We start from the raw sequence: 18,938 nt of genomic DNA on the forward strand, positions 1-18,938 counted from the left end.
ACTGAGTTATACATTCATCATTCGTTCCTTGCCCCCAATGTGTGCTTCACCTTGTGAACTAAGGTATTCGCTTTTTGGTGTATAAGATTGTGCTAATTTCATACCAACCTAATCTTTCACACACTGGGGTGGGGGGAAAGGAGGATTGTATTTAGTCACTTAAGTGTCAGTCCTTTGCTCCCATCTTTGTCAACTCCTGCAGAACTTAGAAATTGCAGCCGATCAAGCCTTTCCTTAAGCAAAAAGTAGCTGGGAACCAGGGTGCCTTGTCAAAGTCAAGTGTCAGATTGTATTATACTTCTTATGTTTACTGATATACTTGCTATGGTTTCATTGCCATATCGAAAATAATCAGGAGGAGGCAATTAATGATTTCCTCTTCAGATGTGCCATAATGAACTACATGAGAAATATTTTGATATCATGAGTCATTGGTGGCCATGGAGAAAAACACACTCTTTAAGCCAAGCTTTTAAATACTTTCTTAATTGAAAGAAAAAAAATGAGTATTTTACTGGCAAGTGACTTGCCCTTCCAGGTTTATAATTTTAACAACAAATCAGCCCTGGAGAACATTATTTAACTTGCTTTTACAACCAGTAGTCTATATGAATAATGTTTGGGGGTTTTTGCCCATATAGTAATTTTATTTTTATTTTCTAAGAAATGTGAACATTTACAGAAGGGATAATTGCTTTTATAAGAAGATATTTTTTTATCTGTCCCCTTTATATGTCGTTTTATATCAGGCAGTTCATCATGAACAATTAAAAAACTTGTGCATAAGCAGTATAAAACTTTCCTGTAAGGTTGATGTAATTTCTCACTAATGAGCAATCATAGCTCAGTTCCTACCAACAAGAAAATGTTGAAGTCACTGCTGTAAGGTTTTGTGAAGAAACTTCAGCTCCCGTGTTTATAAAAATGTTACACAAGTATAAACGATAGTTGTTTAAGATGAATTTTTCCTCTTCTTTCTTCAGGTGCTCTCTTGTAGGTCTCAGCCAAAGCTCAAAGAGCAAATTTCTTTCTCCAGCTTCCTCGGGCAGCTCTAACAGCTCTGACAACCTTACGACTCCTCACCAGCACGAGTACAGTGAATCTACTCAGCTGTTGGAGTCATCCCCTCTTTGTAGGCTGCTGAACCTGGAAAGCTGTGGTAAGGCTTTTGTCTCCAGACCTAGCCAGGGAGCTGACTTGCTGCTCTGTCTTGGCCTTTGTAGTAAAACCTTTGAATGCCCATATGCAGCAAACACATGTTAGTGTAGTTATTAATGAGCCTTTGGGGAGATTTGCTTCTTTTGTGCTATTTCCTTGCCCGGGTCATGAATGCAAAACCTGAGGCCTGAGCTCATGTTGCATTTAAACAGGCAAACTTTCAGCTGTGAATATGCTTCCTATTGTTTTTATTTCAGTTGTCCAATTATCTTTTAAGATGAGGCAGAAGGAATATTTTGTCTAAAGTGCTGAGACCTGTTCTTCTTAAAAGGCTAGTGCTCTTTACAGAAAATAAGGCTGTAATCAGCAGTTACCTTCCTTAGCGTTGTGCTGCAAAGAGGAGATTGGTTCAGTCTTCTCTGCTTGCGTGAGACCTGAAATGAATTGAGGGGTGCCCTCTAAAATAAAGGGTAAGTGGTCGCCACTATAGTTTCAGTTTGTACTGTGGCAGGGACTGTTGTTATTCTGTAACTTGGCTAAACCTGATATGCAGGTAGGATTTAGCTCTCGCCACAAACAGACACGTGTTTGTTGCTCTGGTCAGCTGTTGTAGGTTGCAGTGGAGGAGACCCCTCATTTCTCCTGTGCGTTGGGAGGCAATGGGTCAGGTTCGTAGCCACAAAAGGGGAAGCACTGCAATGTTGGTTCCTGGGGGCTGGGGGACAGGCAGGCAGTGTTTGCAGGATGGACCCTGATAGAGTTTGGATGCTGAACTTCGATCTGTGTTATGTCAGCCAAAATTTCTAATGTAGTTTAAGGAATATCTTGGGGTTTTTTTCTTGGACTGCGTGTAATAGCAGTAAAACCACTAGTCTAGTTGCAATCATACTAGCCAAGAATATGCATTTGTAAGTGAGCCAGGTGGGCTGCTACATGCAAAACGCAGAAATGTTGGAGGAAGAGAGAGAGTGAAGACAACCAGGTGCTACACTGCAGATGCAATGTGAGTAGTCAGTGTAGGAATTGCCACTGAATTTGTATTCCTGAATGAGAAGTTCATTTTGCAATAAGGCATAGTGGAGAAAGGGATTTGGGAGCATCACAGAGCCTTCTTAAACACCCTTCCCAGCCTCACAGGGGAAGAAAGAACTGATGAAATAAAATCTCATCTCTAAGAAATCATAATTTCTTTTTGTAAGTGATGTGAATTTCAGAATTTTGTGACCGTAACCAGTAGTGACTGTGCCAGACCAACATACAGAGGGAGGGACCAATAGAGAGTTCCTAACAGAAGTACATCTTTATGTGTTCAGGGAAAAGCTAGTGAGTTTCAAGCTGATGCTGTTTATTTAATTTCATCAATTATTTGTCCTGTTGTAATTTCATTTAGATCATACAGATTGTTAGTTTTGTATTTGCCTTTGCAGCACATTGCTTGCAGCTATGCCTATGAATGTATTAAATATCATTGTGATAGTAATGTGCACAAAGATTACTTTGGGACTTCTTAAAGAGGAGGTGAACAGAGCAGGGAAATCGGAGTGCTGCCAGAGAAAGGAAGAATGAACGAATCCAACTAAAACTGCAAGGGGAAGCCAGTTAGACGGAATGTAAATTTGCATGGTGGAATTTGGCAAAGATGCTTATGGTAATACTGTTTCTGCTGTGAGAAGCTACAGAAGGCTCTTTTTCTATTATTTTATAACGATTGGGATTCAGTTGCACATTTTGTCCCAAGATTTGTGCCTCCTCGCACCCTTACTCCATGGCACAATGCTTTAGAACACTTTACAGGGTGTTTGATTTTAGTATTGGCTCAGAAGGAAGACTGCCATTTCATGAATAACCAGCAGTCCTGTTTTCTTTAACATCTGGGGTAGATTTGCAGCAAGGAGGTTAAAACAGATCATTTTCCTTAAATCTTGGACAAGTTTGCAGACTGTGATGGAATAACTATGGGATGCACATTTTTATTCTTCTGATGCCTCTGGGGAAAAGTAGAGAGAACACAAAAAGGAAGATGTCTTAAATTTGAAATTAAAAAAACCCCACAAACATCCCCCCCCCCCCAAAAAAAATTAAAAAATTAAAAAAAAAAAGGGGTGGGGGGACAAAGAGGCTGATGTGGAAAGCTACTGAAGTACCCTCGTGAATACCTCAGCTAGGATGTTAAGTGAATTAATAATGACCAGGTAAAGGAACACGTGAGCCAAGAGAACTCCGTATGTTGGAGATCAGAAAGCACGGAAACAGTGAGTCTGACCAAAATTCATTGGGCTGTGTGTAATAAAGACCAAAAAAATACATGTTTGGTCACACACATTAAAAGACCATAGGGGAAACATAACAGCATTGTATAAAATGACAGAATGTTGATTAAGGAGACTCTAGATATGGTCCAGCTTCTAAGGAAATATTTTGCCTTTTTTGAATGAGGTTAGAGTAACATAAAGTCAGAGATGGTAGAAGAGTGCACAGTTCTAGGAGATCTGCGTAATCTCTGTTCCAGAATATTGAAAGAAGGGGTGTATGTGATTGACAATGCAATAGGAAGTCTTCCTGTCATATCTGACATTCCAGGACTGTAGTCTCTGGAGAAAAGCAAACTTGTTGAATAACGGAATTGAGGGGAGAGAGGAAAAAAAGAGCTGACTTGAACAATTTTGATTCCTACACCTCACCAGTGTCCAAGGTCTTGAAACGGTTCTTGCAGGAAGAATACTCTAAAACACACACACACGTGTTCATGGTCATATCAGATTGGCAGTGCAACTGATGAATTGTATAAAATACCAGGAGTTTTGTTCTTAACCGCTGAATGCACAATTTAATCTCATTCCTATTATTCCAGTCCACAAGATTATCATAGACAGAGAACTGAACAATCCACTCTCCTCTTCAGCGTTGACGAAACGTGCAATTTTGTGTACCCATTCATCTAGTTCTTGCAACAAGGTCAACGACAAGAGTATTCAAGATGAAAGCACGCGAAGTGGAATAAAATGCAGGATCAATGATCTGTGATGAAACCATAGCAGAATGGCTTTTTTGTTGTTGCCACTGTTACTAAAATAATAGCAGGGGTGTACTACCTAGGTTTAAGCACAGCATTTGAAACAGAGAGCCTTAGAAAACTTGTTTAAGGAAGAGATGATAGTGATAGATGCTAACTCTGATGAATAAAGATTGGTTAAACAGAAAGACTACAGAAGGCTATTTTGAAATGGGAATTCTTGTCTTTTTCTGCTGTGGTTTCATCACGTGCTGATAGGGACACAAAATTGCATGTTCTCTCAGCTCTTCAGTGTGGCTTGTTCAAGTTCTCTGTGTATGATAATCTAGTGGATCGGAATAATAGGAATGAGATTAAATCGTGCGTTCAGCAGTTAAGAACAAAGTTTTGTTCTTATTTTATACAGTTCATCAGTTGCACTGCCAATCTGATAGGACTGTGAACAAGTCTAATGCATTCTAGAAGAGTGCTAGTATCATTGTAAGGCACTAGTAACAGCTCAGCCAGCGGATTGGGAGCGTTTCTGTTTACTGCAAATAAATGCATGTACTTTAACAAGAAGAAGCGCAGAAAAGAGATGGTGAGATGGCTAGAGAAATAATAACAATTTTTAAAAACCCAAACACAACAAACCAACATTCCATGAGAGGAAATTTTAAAAATCAGGTTTGTTTAACTTGGCAAAATGAAGACTGAAAAGAAATGTGATTTAATAAACGCAGCTGGGGCCTTAAGCATTCTCCCTTCCTGGTATCTGAAATGAAATCGGGGAATAATAAATGGCCGTGCACAAATTCAAAGTGGATGTTTGTAAGATTTCAGACCAGGTGAAAAATGATGGTTTGCACCATCCTTCCTTACAAGGACAGGGCAAAGAAACTGTTACTACATCAGCATGGACGTTTGTGCACTCGCGGAAGGACCAGAAATGAGTCTTGAGCGGATCTCCAAAGCAAGGACTTGAAAAGAGATTCGGTTGCCACTGTTGTTGTGTACCTATAGTGTATTTCATTGATCTTTAATACTCCTTCGGAGAAAGTTTATTTTTGCACTGGCTGGGTTCATTAGTTGGTTTCTGAGATCGCCGGGATGGTGGATTAGAGTTTAGGGTCACTTTTTGAGACTAGGTTGAGGTTTCAACCAAGTTTGACGTGGAAGGTCCGGCTTAGGGCATGTTTGCGGGGTGGTGCACGTTGGGCCTTGCCTCCCCGCGCAGAGCAGGGCGAGCGTCCCTCTCTTGGGGTGCAGTTCAGGTCAGTCAGCTGCTGGAATTCTGCCTTGGGATAACCCCAGACCTATGCTGCCACGAGAGCTGACGGAGCAGGTGGCTGTTTGGTCTCGGGGGTGACCCCGATTCTGCCCAAAGGCGAATCGCTGCAGGCAGGGAGGGTGAAGGAGGCGCTCCTGACAGCAGGCAGGCTCTGGAGTCTCCCAGGATGGCCCCGCTCGAGGGCCGCTGCCAGAGCCGAGGAGGGGCGGGATGCCTGGCGAAGGGCAAGGAGGATGGCGGTGGCTCCGATCGAGTCCGCAGGACTCGATCGGAGCCACCGCCATCCTCCTTGCCCGCTTCCCTGCCCTCCCCCGCTCTGATCCTGCGGGACGCCGGCGGCAACGGCCGCGCTCTCCGTTGCAGGGGGGGCCGGGGCGCGGCCGGCCTCCGACGGAGCACCGGCTAACGGCTCCCACGGAGCCCCGCGAAGGGCCCGGCGGCGCCTGCGCGGCGCTGCCTCGGTGCAGGCCTCCGGCGGGGTGGGCCTCTCGCCCCGTGGCCAGACGGGTTCCGGCTCAGCGTGAGGGCGTCACTTCCCCGCGGCGGGGAGGCGGGGCAGCGGCCGGTAGGTGGTGGGGCGGGCGGGGAGCGGTGGCTGGGGGGAGGCCTGCGCGAGGCTGGCGCGCGGCGGTGGTTCCCGCCCAACGGTGGTTCCCGCCCAACGGTCGCCCCTGGGCTGAGGAGATTGAGCGGGGCCGGGGCGGTGGGGGTGTGCGCCCTCCCAGACCCGCGGCGGTGGGGGCCGCCCTGTCCCCCCGGGAGCCCGTCGTGGCAGGCAGGGTGAGCTTCTCCCCAGAGGCTTCAGAAAGTCGCTGCAGCGGCGGCTTTTCTGAGGGAGCGGCCTACCAGACCCTCGGAGGACCTCTGCGTAGGTCGACCCTTTGGGCTTTTGGCGGTGCTGAGGTGGGTCAGAGCAGGCCCAGAGAGCGCGGTGGTTGTGCCTGGTGCCGCTGCTTTGTGTCGGCCCTCTGGGAGGCTTCAGCTCCTCGAGTTTACTTCTAAATGTTCTTGTGTCTTGACTGCTGCTTTTTTTTTTTTTTTTTTTTTTCTGGAAATAAGGTGCAAAAAGCTCATCCTGAATAATTGTTTTAAAAAACCCTGCAGCCATGAGAGTAGAATATATAGCAATTTCAGTAAGCATAAGGGTTGGTTTGTTCCTGGATTTTTAGGGTGCTGTGTGTGCTCTTAGAGGCTGTCTTATTTAAAAGTGCTTTTCGTTTATCTGCTTACTTATAAAAATAATATTTTCATTTGTTAAGTATGGTAACAAAGAGATGCTATGCTATTAAAGATTCCATAGCTGCTTTTTGTTCTGTTTTTTTTCAATGAGAAGAGGGAACTTTTTTTTTTTTGTTTAAAACAGTAGGTATGGGTAAAATTAAAGCTGATGGTTGCTTGTGTACATCGGTTTTATTTGAGTCCTTAGAAGTGGTTTGAAGGAAATAAAAATGTTTTTGTTTCTCTTTAGGGTATCTGCAAACAGAAGTGAACTGATACCTCTGGTACTTTTAATTCCAAACAAGATGAAGATCCCCTCTTTGCTGCTGAGATTCCATCGTTGTTATTTCTCGAGAAGAACTTACTTCATGAACTTTCACTTCACTTCTAGAGCAGATTTGCTGTGCATTGAGTCTCTTATGCCAGTGCACCAGGATCGTACAAAATGGATATGTTCGTTAAACAGTTTGAGGAGAGAGCTGTGTCAACAAGTGGCCCCCGACCAGCAAATAGAGGGACTTTCTGACAGAGAACAAAGACTGGTAGACAGACTTTACAGTGGACTAATCCAGGGTCATAGAGCCTGTTTAGCAGAAGCCATTACACTTGTAGAATCAACTCAGAGTAGGAAGAAGAAAATAGCCCAGGTGCTCCTTCAGAAGGTATTATCCTACCACAGGGAACAAGAAAAGTTAAATCAAGGAAAACCACTTGCCTTTAGAGTGGGTCAGTCCTTTTATGTCTGTCCAGTAGTTGCTCTGACGGAATTACAGTCCTCACCTTTCATTATCCCTATTGTTCTTTAAGCATCATGTTCTGTAGTCTTGGATCATTGCTTTGTTGTGGTTTGTAACCAATCTAGATCGCTTCTGTTCTCCAGTAGAATTATGGCTTGAGCTGGAAAATTATTTTTAAAATGCTCTAGAAATTATTGTTGCTTCTTGGGGGGGGGGGGGGGGGGAAGGGTGTGTGTGTGTGTGTTATTTGGGGTTTTGTTATAACTTATAAGCTGAAATGTTAGGTAGTTTGCAGATTGATGCAGCTATTATCTACACTTAGATAGGAAAAGATGTAGTTAAGTAGACCTGGTCTTTTCCCGAAGAAGGTGTTTTCTTGAATGCTTCCTGAATCCCTTCTTCAATCTACAAAAGGAAAACCACGTACCTTCCTGGTTTATGGCCTTACCTTAAAGCAGCCTGTCAGCTGAGGAGCCTTGAACCTGGGTCTCTTAGAAATGATAAAACATTTTTCCCTTGCAAAGAGATGGACTACGAAAGTATGTCATGCCCAGCTGTCATATGTCGTATGTGTACAAAGGTAGTAAGAACAAGAACTTGGGCATGGGAGTGAGAAATGTTTGGTGCTAATCTTAGTTTGTGTGCTTTGACAAGCAAGTAAATCACTTCATTTTTTGAAATAACAGCTCTTCAAGGTAAGGGCTTTTGCTTTTAGAGTATAAATAGTTTCTAAATCTGAAAAATTCAGATTTAGGATATGACATTTTTGAAGTTCTGAAGGATAAGTCAGTATAAAAAAAATTATTTGGAGGGGAGGAAATAGGGCTGGATAAACCTAATGTTATGTTGGCATGGGTAGGATGAGGGCTGGTGAAGTGAGCGCTGCTCTGTTGGGTGAAATACACTACCAAACTAGCGTATTTCAAGTCAATTACAACTGCTTAGCTGGGTATATAGGTTGTGGCATAGCTTTCATTTGCCTTTGTTGTGATACTGTGTTAGAGTATGAATTGTTATCAACTTAGATGTTGATGGTGTTCATGTGATGTAGTATTTATTTGATTAACAAAATGTTTTTTTCTTCCTAATATGATTATTTAGGGTTGTCTGGTCCTCCTGGTGCTGGGAAATCGACTTTCATAGAATGCTTTGGGAAAATACTTACAGAAAGAAAATACAAAGTGTCTGTGTTGGCTGTAGATCCTTCCTCTAGCACAAGTGGTGGTGAGTGTGAATTAAAGTTTGAGTCAGGTTTCTAATACCTTGTCAACTATGGGCGTGTCTGTTTGGGCCAAATGGAGGAAAACGGAGGAAAATTTTGGGGGCCTATAAAAGTAAAATATTAAAAATAAATGTTGTATTGAGTTTTCATTTTTTCCCCATAGGATATGAAATTGGAAAGTATGTATCAGTGTCCTAATTTTGTCAGGTTTCGTCTTTTCCAGCATTCAAATGTTGCTTTACAACTTTTTTGTCTGAAATTTTAAGATAGCTGTGGTTTTCTCTCTCTACTTGTATTTATTTTCTTATTTCCGTGTAAATGAAGAAGTAGAAGGGCATTTCTTTCTGCTTAAATTTCAACAGTGGTAACGCTCATCACTGGGCAGGAAGCCCATGCTAATCTATTTAGAGGATGCTGCAGTCTGAACATGTGGATCAGGTTGGATTTTAGAACGTTCATTAGTTCTTCTCAATAGGAATTTTTGGATTTCTGTTGACTGTACTGATTTCAAGGTCTCCTGATGCAGTATCATTGACCGTTTGTCTGACTTGTAGCATGATATATATATATTTTTTTTTCCCCTAAATTTGAAGTTCTTCAAAGTTGTGTGGCTGTGTTCTCTCACTCTCAAGTCAAAAATTGTAGGGAAATGCTTGATTAATGGTATCACTCACATAAATAATAGAACCTTGATTTTGATCGTTTTCTAATGGGCAGCTGCCAGGGAACATCATTCCTTTTTCCAGCTTCTACGCTGTCAAAGAAGATGTTGCAATGCATAACCGTAAAAAGAAAAAAAACCTTCAGCATTGCCGTGACCTGGAGCTAAGAAAGACTATATTCTTGAATGCATGTATTCAATAAACATCAATAGAGTAGCAAAATAGAATAGCAAGACTGCATCAGTTAAAAGAATTTAGCATCTCTCAGCTTTTGGAATGTGCATCATGCATGTAGATCTCACTGAATCCGATTTAAAGTTTGTATGAATAGAAGGAAGGCAGGAATGCATGTCAGCTTTCTTAAAAATAAAAAGTCCACTATCAAAACATATCAAGAATCGTAAGGCAGAGATTTGTCCCTTTGTACAGAAACAGCAAAGGCTTAATTGTGTGGCCAGCTGTGTGTAGGCCTCAAAGAGCCATTCAGGAATTGCAGAATTCATTCTGACCTAGAATAAATTCTTGATATTTGGTAGCAGTAAGGTCTGCTTTTTGGGCCTTTCCAGCTTCTGATAGGCAGAAGAACCAGGTAGTAACTTCCTAGTGCTCAGCAAAGTCTTGAGCAATTGGTTACTGGGATATTCTTACTTGGCTGACTTCATCCAAGAGATCTGTCGTTTCTCACTCATTTAGTGGGGGGAAGAGGGGGAAGTTTAGCTGGTTTGCACTTTTGAAATAATTTAAATGTTTAAGGTTCTCTGTTGGGTGATAAAACACGGATGACTGAGTTGTCAAGAGACATGAATGCATACATCAGACCGTCTCCAACCAGAGGGACACTGGGAGGTGTGACAAGGACCACAAATGAAGCCATTCTGCTGTGCGAAGGAGGAGGCTACAATGTTGTTCTTGTGGAAACAGTAGGTACGTGCTTCGGGTTTTCTTTTAATTTACCCTGTTGTGATATCTAAATAAGGTATGTTACCAATTGCATACTTTCATCCTTGATTTTGCTCATGCTTTCGTACGTGGTCACTTGTTGAAAATGAATGCCCATTCTGTCAATTTTCTAGTCTTGTACGTTTTGTAAAAGCACTGTTTTGTAAAAACTGTTGTGTTTCCTGTTGTCTTTGTTTGTTAGTGGGGTTTGTTCATGGGGCAATACTGGGTTCTGTCATAATTACTGTCATTAAAGTGACTGAAAGTTTGCAATGAATGGTGAACTCTGGATTTAATTTTTTTAGGTGTGGGACAGTCAGAATTTGCTGTGGCTGATATGGTCGATATGTTTATATTACTGCTACCGCCTGCGGGTGGAGATGAATTACAGGTATTTTTCAGTTTCTCTTATTAAGTATTACCTAAGACTAGGAAGAGAAACTTAAATCCAGGATGTAGTATCTGTGCAGAAAGTCTGTATCAATAGTGTTTCGTAACTTACGCTGCTACTATTGAAGTCTTTTCAGTGTCTTATGAATTTATTGCACACTTGGGATCTGATATCCCCCCCTGATTTTGGAAGTATCAGAGAGTATCAGAATTTTACATCCTGACTTACTTTGGCCTATTTACTAGTTATATATGATTTTCAGGAGTGGCTTTGTATTATAGGAAAACAGAAATCAATAGAAATAGGTTTTTAAACTTGGTCATGTTTTGGTTAAACTTATGTCTGTACACATGAAATAGGTTTTCATGTGAACTCTGATATCCATAGTTAGTGTTCTTGTGTCAAAGTAGATAATAACTAGTAATGACAGAGGCTCTTCGTACTACTTTTGCATGACTAGCACATACACACACAAAGAAGTCGGCAAGAGCCGCCAGAAACTAACAAAGCATTTTGACCTGCTTTTTGGGATAAATCAGCATGTCACAGTCCTTCTGGGTATTCATGATTTCTCTCCATGTTCCATTTAGGGTATCAAACGGGGTATAATTGAGATGGCAGATCTAGTTGCTATTAATAAAGCTGATGGTGATTTAGTTGTGCCTGCACGGAGAATACAAGCTGAATATGTTAGTGCTATGAAGCTGCTTCGCAAACGTTCAAAGGTTTGGAGACCAAAGGTTTGTATACTTCACTGTGGTTTGGTGGGGTTTTTTTTGTTTGGGTTTTGTTGGTGCGTTTGGGTTTTTAGTTTGTTTTTTTCTTTTTTCCTCCAGAAAAAGTGCTGAATGAGTTAGGACTCTTATTGTCTCATCTAGCTATACTAGTCTCCCTGGGCTTTTCTATAAAACTTTCAGTTCTCTTGTTTAGTTTTACACTGTGCTAGAGAGTTGATTGATGCTGTTTCTGTTCCACCTCTGATCTCAAGGTGTGCCACATGAAACACTGTGCAAAGTCAGTCCTGCTCCCCATGATTTCTGTCCTGAGCTACAATCTCAGCACTAACAGACATATTACTAACATCAGTAGTGGTACAAACTTGTCTTGCTTTTTGTAAACTATGCATATCTTAAAATGTCCCATAAGCTATTTCTCCCTCTTTTATAACTCTGAAGCCTATGATTATCTTTGTTCTGTCACTTGTTCATGTGTTTCCTTTATTGCTTTAATTTTTTTTTTAATTTCTCACATAATTAAAGGTCTTGGGCGAGAACCTCATCTACCTGTGTGTGCAATGACTAGATTATTGGAATTCTCATCCTGTGGGCTTTTAGTTTTAATGCAGTATTCTATCTATTAAAAGGTTATGGTAAATTATTAAGGAAAATATTCAGTACTACTTTTTAATATGTGTATATAAAATAAGCACACACACACTCTCTCGCTCCCTTTATTTATATACGTGTATATATAAAGGAGGCTTGCTCTACCCTGCTATTAAAATTGACCCATTGAATTAAGTTTAAATCAGCTGGGCTGCTTGAGGCTTAGCCATCATTTTGTAATTTTTGTTTCTAGATCTGATGAGAGGTCACATCTGATAAACGTGACCCAAGGGAACTGTTGGAGACCAGTGAATTAAACTGGTTATCAGAAATCTGTCTCTCAGTGATGGCAGTGTCTGACAATGGGAAGAAAGAAAATTCTGATGTGTATGGGCTGTATCCTATCCATTAGATTGGGGAAAGAGAGAGACTTCTTAAAAAAACCAAAACTGTTCCATTTTAAAAGATCATGTTGGATGTCTGAAATACTTCTGGCAAAATGAATTCCTAGTCTGGAAAGTAAATGCATAAAACCCCTATTTTAAGTGCAAAAGAGTAGCTACTGGAGTATATCTACCAGAATATGTAATTAAATCTACATTTAAGTAAAACAGCAACACTGTACCTTTAGCTGAAGGACTCATTAAAAATGATTCTTAGTCATTATACAAGCAGTTGGAGGAGGCCCGTTTATCCCAAATACTATGGATCTCAGGGTCCACTTATAGTTGGTAGAATCCCAATTTTGAGATCTTTTTTCAAAAACAAACAAAAAAAACCCCAAAAACCACACCAAGCAGCACAAAACTGCTGAGAGCTTCATGAAGTGAATGTATTGAAGTAAGCTTGCTTTAAACGCATTTCTTAATTTTCGTGCAATCAACCGGATGCAGTAATTGAACCCTCAACCCCAGTAGTTACTTGGCTTTAAAAATTCTTCTGAATCCAACAGGTAATGCGCATCTCTGCCAAAACTGGAGAAGGTATCTCAGATATGTGGGATAAAATGACGGAATTTCGTGACCTCATGCTCACAAGTGGTGAGTTGATTGCCAAACGACGAAAACAGCAGAAAGTGTGGATGTGGAATCTCATCCAAGAAAATATGTTGGAACATTTCCGGAGTCACTTGGCAGTCAAGGATAAGATTCCACTTCTAGAAGAAAAAGTTCTTAGCGGTGTCTTGTCTCCTGGGCTGGCAGCCGACCTGCTACTGAAAGCATTCAAAGATGGTCTCTAAGCATTACATTCTACTCTCTTCTTGTTAAGTGCTTTATGTAAACATGAACATTAAATACAGTTTTTCTATGTGTGGATTCAAATGTTTTGCTACAGCAGACATTAATAGAATACCTATCCAGTACTCTGCAAAAAAATACCATAGGGTTCTGTATCATCAGAGATTACTACAGACTGTATGGGAAAAAAGCACATTTTCAAGTCTTCTATTTGTACGCACCATAGATCTCTTGGTTAAAAATGTATGCCAGTGTCAGAATGTGACTGGTTTTGGGAAGGTGGGAGAGAAAGGTTTGGGGTGGTGCAGAGTTTTATTCCAATTATGGGACCATTTTAGAGCAGTTGACACGGCAGCTTTCCGTTCTAATATAGCATCAGTTGTTGCCAGTATGGATTGCTTTTTCTTTCCTCACCTCGAGTGACAGCAAGAACATTGGACCCCCTGGCAGCACCTGACCACAGTCTTAGTTTAAATAAATTGTATGCATATAAATAGAATATAGCAGTGTTCAGTCCCTGTTTGGAAGCTATAGTTAGTTACTATGCACTAGGAGAATGGAATTTTAACTGTCCCAGTTTCTAAATAGATGTTTTAATACAAAAGCAAAATTTAGTTAGACTTTTTTTAAATGCAGACATCAAATGGAACAAATGTCATCCATGACGTTTTAATACCAAGTGTCTTTATACTACAAAAATTGATCACCAGTAATAATGGTTTGAGGTTTTCTGATCTGACTTAAGTTTTTTGGGTTTAAACAAAATGCCCAGTTGTGTTTGGGTTTGCTTGGGGTTTTTTTCCCTCTCTTGTAGAAGACATGACTGCTTTCAACCAAAAGTACTTTTTTTTTTTTTTTTTTTTGTTTTAATTTCCCTTGAGAACAAATCTGGCGAAAGCATTTTCCTAAGCCATGATCTAGAAAGCAGAGCTCATCTGGTACCTACTAAATATGAAGGGTAAAGTGGAAAAATGTGATTTTTGGAGACCTGACAGAAAACCAGTAAAATAGCAGGAGACTTGTGAGTGTGTCGTCACTTACATGAATTGACTTACAAATCATCACTTCCAATGTTGTTTTTTTTTTAAAGTCTTGATTTTCTGGACACATACATAAAAGATAATGGTGTCTTTAATTTTTATTTTAGCTCAGTTTCACCTGTTTGGCTTCCCAAGAAGTATGTGTTTCACACAGCATTTGAGTTCTGGCAACCTGAGTCTGAATTTTTGAGACAATTCCAGGGTAGCAATGAATTGGTTCACTTAGATCCTCTCTTCTTCCCCTCATCCCAGTTGTTATAGTGTGTTCCCAACTAAGCTTACTTTTTCCTGCTAGACCTCTGTGCTTCAGAATTTTGATTCCTGCATAGGTGTAATTCCTGCAATTGGTATAATCAGAAACGATAAATGATCATTGAAAATGCTGAGGATTTTGTATCTTTTGGTTTGTCAAAGTGGCACAAATTAAACAATGCAGAAGCCACCTCCATCCTTGGTGCTAGCATTTAAATTATTTTTCCCCAATGGTGTCTGGATAATTGTGCATATATTTTTACTCTAAAAATACGAAGCATGACTAGAAAGTAAAAGGCAAAATAAAAAGTAAAAAAAAGTAAAAGTAAACATACTTCGTAGTTAAAAACAATGATCCCCATGTACATTTGCAGAGGAATATTAACAAAGAGCATTGTGGTGTTTTGTGGGAGATACAGCCCAGGCGTTTCTTTGTTAAGACATTTTGCACCAGTGTAGCTGGTTTCCACCACATAAATCATCAGAACTTCAGTGCTTTAACCCCCTTATTCCTATTTCTTAAACTTTGCATCCCAAATGAGTAATTTGGGATTGCTGCAACCAGTTCTGTAGGAGTAGCTGAAGGAATGTTAGGGGGATGGCTGAAGCACAGCGACTTCGTTAGGACCGTGCTGCGTTGTGAAAAAATGTAGCCTTTAAGTTTCTTTTCTCTTTAAAAACAGTCTCTATTGAATATGACAGAAAGTGCCCCAAACCAAAAACAATGTCTTCTATCCTTTCAGCTCTAAAAATTAACTGTATTTTGATGGTACCTATTAGAAGAGATGACAGTCAGGTGGAAAATTAATTAATGAGAAGCAGCAGCACTTTAACTGGTGAGTTCTCAACTTCTTAATAGTCCATTTTTTTCAGGTGACAGTTTTTAAGGGGGCCTTATTTGTGCTTCTCTGTTAGATCAAACCCTTGTTATTGTCATTACTTTTGTCAGGGGCTGCTGTTTTCCTTGTCTGTTGTACATGAGCTGTCAAGCAAGTAAAATAGAACCCGCAGCTTTGTTTAAATGATGGCTGCTCAAGCAGAATACATTTTACCACTTCTTCAGGATGTTTTCTGGATGCAGATCTGTCCATCCGCTCCAGACATGCGCCATCATTATTTTCTCATTTTGCTGCTTCTTTTAAAGTATTGTTAATTTACTAATGAACTCTTAGCAGAAGACAGTGCAATGGCTTAAGCAAGTTCTACTTTTCATTCAACTGCATTTTCTTTTTAAAGTAGAGCATTGAATGAAAATTAGATTTGCCTTCTTTATGTGTTCATTTGTGCCTCATGCTTCAGCAGACAGAGAAATACCCTTACGCTGAAAAGGGGATTCGGAAATGGCACAATAGATAAGGGTCCCTGCTTTATATTTCCGTGATTCCCCTGCCAAATTGAAGAGCTGTACTGTGCAAACTATGACCTGAGCCTTGCATGCGACAACCAAATTCTTTGGTTTATAGCTTGTAAAATTTTGCTGTGATGTGTTTTGGAGTCAAGTGCTGTTCGATTAATTGTGCAGTTTTGTTTATGTCCTCGTGGGCTGGGGAAATGCATTGTCTTCAGAAGGGCTGCATAGCTTTAGCTGGTAGGCTACAATTCAGTAAACAATTCAGTATTTCCCAAGATAGGGGAGAGCATTTCCAGCTCATCATTTCCAGCTCTGTGGGATTAACTGAGGTAAAATGCATTAAAACAGTGTCATTCAAGTAAACAGGCTTCTGAAAAAAGATAGTAAACAAATCTGTTGAGTAGGATGTTGACATATTCTTAGTTGCTAGAGTTGTTAAGTTGCTCTCATGTTAACATTTAAAACCACAGCTACTGTAGAACAGTATGAGAAAAAAACGTAACTTTATGAGAAAATAATAACAAGATTAAGTTTGTAGCTAGAGTTATGATAAACTGTAAGACAAATTGATATGGGCGGTAAGGAACAAACTTTTCAGCTACACAAACTCTTGTGTCCTGCAAAGTCTTGCAGTTGTATGTAAGTGTGAAACTTTTCCCCAGGTCCCTGTGTAATAGATGTTGCTGATGTTTCACAGCTGGAAAAACAAGTGTGGTGAGATCAAGTGATTTACCCAGGACTCTGAAACAGGTCAGTAGAGTATAAGGGTTACAGTTCAGTAGTCTTTACTCTGAGCCCCATGCATATTTACAGCCATGTTACTTAAGGTTGAAAAAATGCTCTTAGCAAGTTCATGCTCTCAGTGTGACTTATTCCTTTCATATCTAATCTCTCTGTTTTCAGTGACAGGACCCAGTGACCCCTTCTTGACAACTGTTCTGTTGTAATGTCCTGCTTTAAGTAGTAAAAAACTTTTCCTTCATATCTAATCTGCCCTTGCCTTTTGTAAATGCATTACTTCCTCTTATGCATGCTTGTTCAGTCTTTATGTTCTCCTCACATATATTGTTTCTTTTTTTGTGAAATCTGCAATGTGTTGGCTGTCTATTTGTGGGTCTTGAGATTTTTGGGCATAGGGATTGAGCTAAAGAATACTAATGAACTTTTTTTTTTTTAATCTTATGCAGTTCCCTTCCTAAAGTTTTCTTAATGTGGCAAGACTCAAGTTATTGACTTGCTCCGTACTGGTGTAAACATACTTATTTCCCTTTTCCTTGCTTGGAGTGCTCTGTTGCTCCCTCCTTGGATGCACAGTCAAGAAGTAACATCATCTGTGAGTTAAAATGAGGATCATTTTTACAGAGCTTAGTCCTTCCGTAACTATTCCTGCTGGACTATTTTAAAACAGGTAGAATTTGAAGAATGATCGAACAGAAGTTGATAAAGCCTGTATTTAAAGAAAAATCAATGTGTTCCCCTGGAACTTAGGATTTGGACAATCCACAGTGCACAGGTTGACTAGCAACAGGGTTCCTCTTCCAAAACCAAGCTCAGATACTCCATGGTCATATTCCTTACAGTTTATTTTAAAATAACCCACCTGCCCCATATTAGAACATTAACACAATTTGTGGATTGAGAATAAAAATTTCAAAACTAAAAACTCATACGCAATTACAGTACATATTTAGAATGGAAGTATGATAGGCATATTCTGTTCCCTGCTGCCATACCAAGGTATGGTTCAGCTTGTGAACAAACAAGGAAAAGAGGAGCTGACATTCATGGTAGTCTATGGAGAAGGTACATTTTGGAGCAGCAAGAGCGTCTATCTGTCTTGTTTTTTCTCTCCCATGGGAGCATAAGAATTATCTTTCACAGGAAAGCCACAGAAACTGATGTGATCCACAGTGTTTGCTGTGTGAGGTTTACAAAAATGATAAATTCCCTTTTCTATCTTTTGGATTTGTATGTTGGGGGGACTAGTCTAATGTAGGCACTTGTCCTTTGGAACCAGGTGGTTTTGTTTGCAATTGAGCTCTGAGTGGGGAAAAGCTAGAAGTCCTTGTAGTTTGAGTAAATGGTTGTTCACTTGTACAAAGAAGTCAAAAGCTTCACTTTTTAGAAGGCATGATTAGATTCCTGTATTTTTCCTTAAAATACTCTGGCAAAGTGAGTTCCTGCTGTATGTTAGTTACTGTGTCTTCATTTTCTCTTACATTTAGCTCTCTTGTATAGTAGCATAAAAAAGCTTTAGTTTAGTTATACACCTTTTTAAACTACTCAAATATTAATGAAATTAATCAGGATTAACAGTACTTTTGCTTTGTTTCTTCTATTAAAAGTGACTATTACAACCTAAAGATTATAACCTAAAGACTATTGTAACTTCACATGACTGAGCTGACCTGCACTGTGGCAGACTGCAGTGGCTGGGGATGCGTGATGTATGTATAATGAGAAGATACTCTCATTGTCTGTGTGGCTCGTAGCATTACAAAGTCACACTGCTAAAGGTTTCTGTCAGCCCTGAGTCTATGACACAGAGATCCTGTTTGTAGTTTTCTAATTGTAACCAGTGGAAGACAAGAGTAATGTTAGTTTTTATGACTTGTTGCTTAGCAGCATTGATCAACAAAAGTACAACCTTTTCTTTTGCTGTAACCTTGGTGAACCCAGGCTTGGACAGAGCTCACCAGCAGAGGACAAGGATTTCTGAAGTCGTGCGAAACTGCTGTTCAGTGTCTGTTAGCAGCACCTGTGGCAAACTGTCTCTTCTTGACCCCTTTGTTGCCTTTGCCCTTTAGTTCTCTTTCTCTCTCCCATCAAGTGTTAGAAGAAAACAGGCACCATCCTAGCAAGGTGTGGAGGATGGGAAGTTTAGAGACTGTGTGAAGATGTGTCCTGCTGCTTATGGGGAAAAGGAGCTGAGCTGGTTCCCAGGCTGTGATGTCAGACCCTCTCTCATGGCAGGAGAAACAGACTTCAGCCATCACAGTAAGGATTATTCTTATTTAGAGAAGCTTTCCCAGTATTTTGGAGTAGGCAAAATAATCCATAAAGGAAAGGGAAATAGGGTGCTAAGAATTTCCTGGTTTACATCATTTAGGAGGGATTTCACA

General features: G+C 40.3%; 1 protein-coding gene across 1 annotated transcript; it reads left to right on the top strand.

The window, feature by feature from the left end:
- The first annotated feature begins 6,232 nt into the window (after window positions 1-6,232).
- Window positions 6,233-13,224, top strand: MMAA (metabolism of cobalamin associated A). Its single transcript, XM_059826910.1, has 7 exons — window positions 6,233-6,344; window positions 6,910-7,385; window positions 8,498-8,620; window positions 10,034-10,204; window positions 10,525-10,610; window positions 11,201-11,350; window positions 12,888-13,224. Exons 2-7 carry the CDS (start codon window positions 6,965-6,967, stop codon window positions 13,173-13,175), a joined length of 1,239 nt encoding a protein of 412 aa, XP_059682893.1. The 5' UTR covers window positions 6,233-6,344; window positions 6,910-6,964; the 3' UTR covers window positions 13,176-13,224.
- Window positions 13,225-18,938: the final 5,714 nt, after the last annotated feature.

Source organism: Gavia stellata, chromosome 19 (genome assembly GCF_030936135.1).
Source record: "Gavia stellata isolate bGavSte3 chromosome 19, bGavSte3.hap2, whole genome shotgun sequence".
Taxonomy (NCBI): domain Eukaryota; kingdom Metazoa; phylum Chordata; class Aves; order Gaviiformes; family Gaviidae; genus Gavia; species Gavia stellata.

Bases quoted from the DNA above. Each gene is read 5' to 3' on its own strand.
- MMAA (XM_059826910.1), top strand. From the start codon at position 6,965: ATGAAGATCCCCTCTTTGCTGCTGAGATTCCATCGTTGTTATTTCTCG. The intron at 10,611-11,200 runs GTATTTTTCAGT...TGTTCCATTTAG, and splicing joins CGGGTGGAGATGAATTACAG to GGTATCAAACGGGGTATAAT. The intron at 11,351-12,887 runs GTTTGTATACTT...TGAATCCAACAG, and splicing joins CAAAGGTTTGGAGACCAAAG to GTAATGCGCATCTCTGCCAA.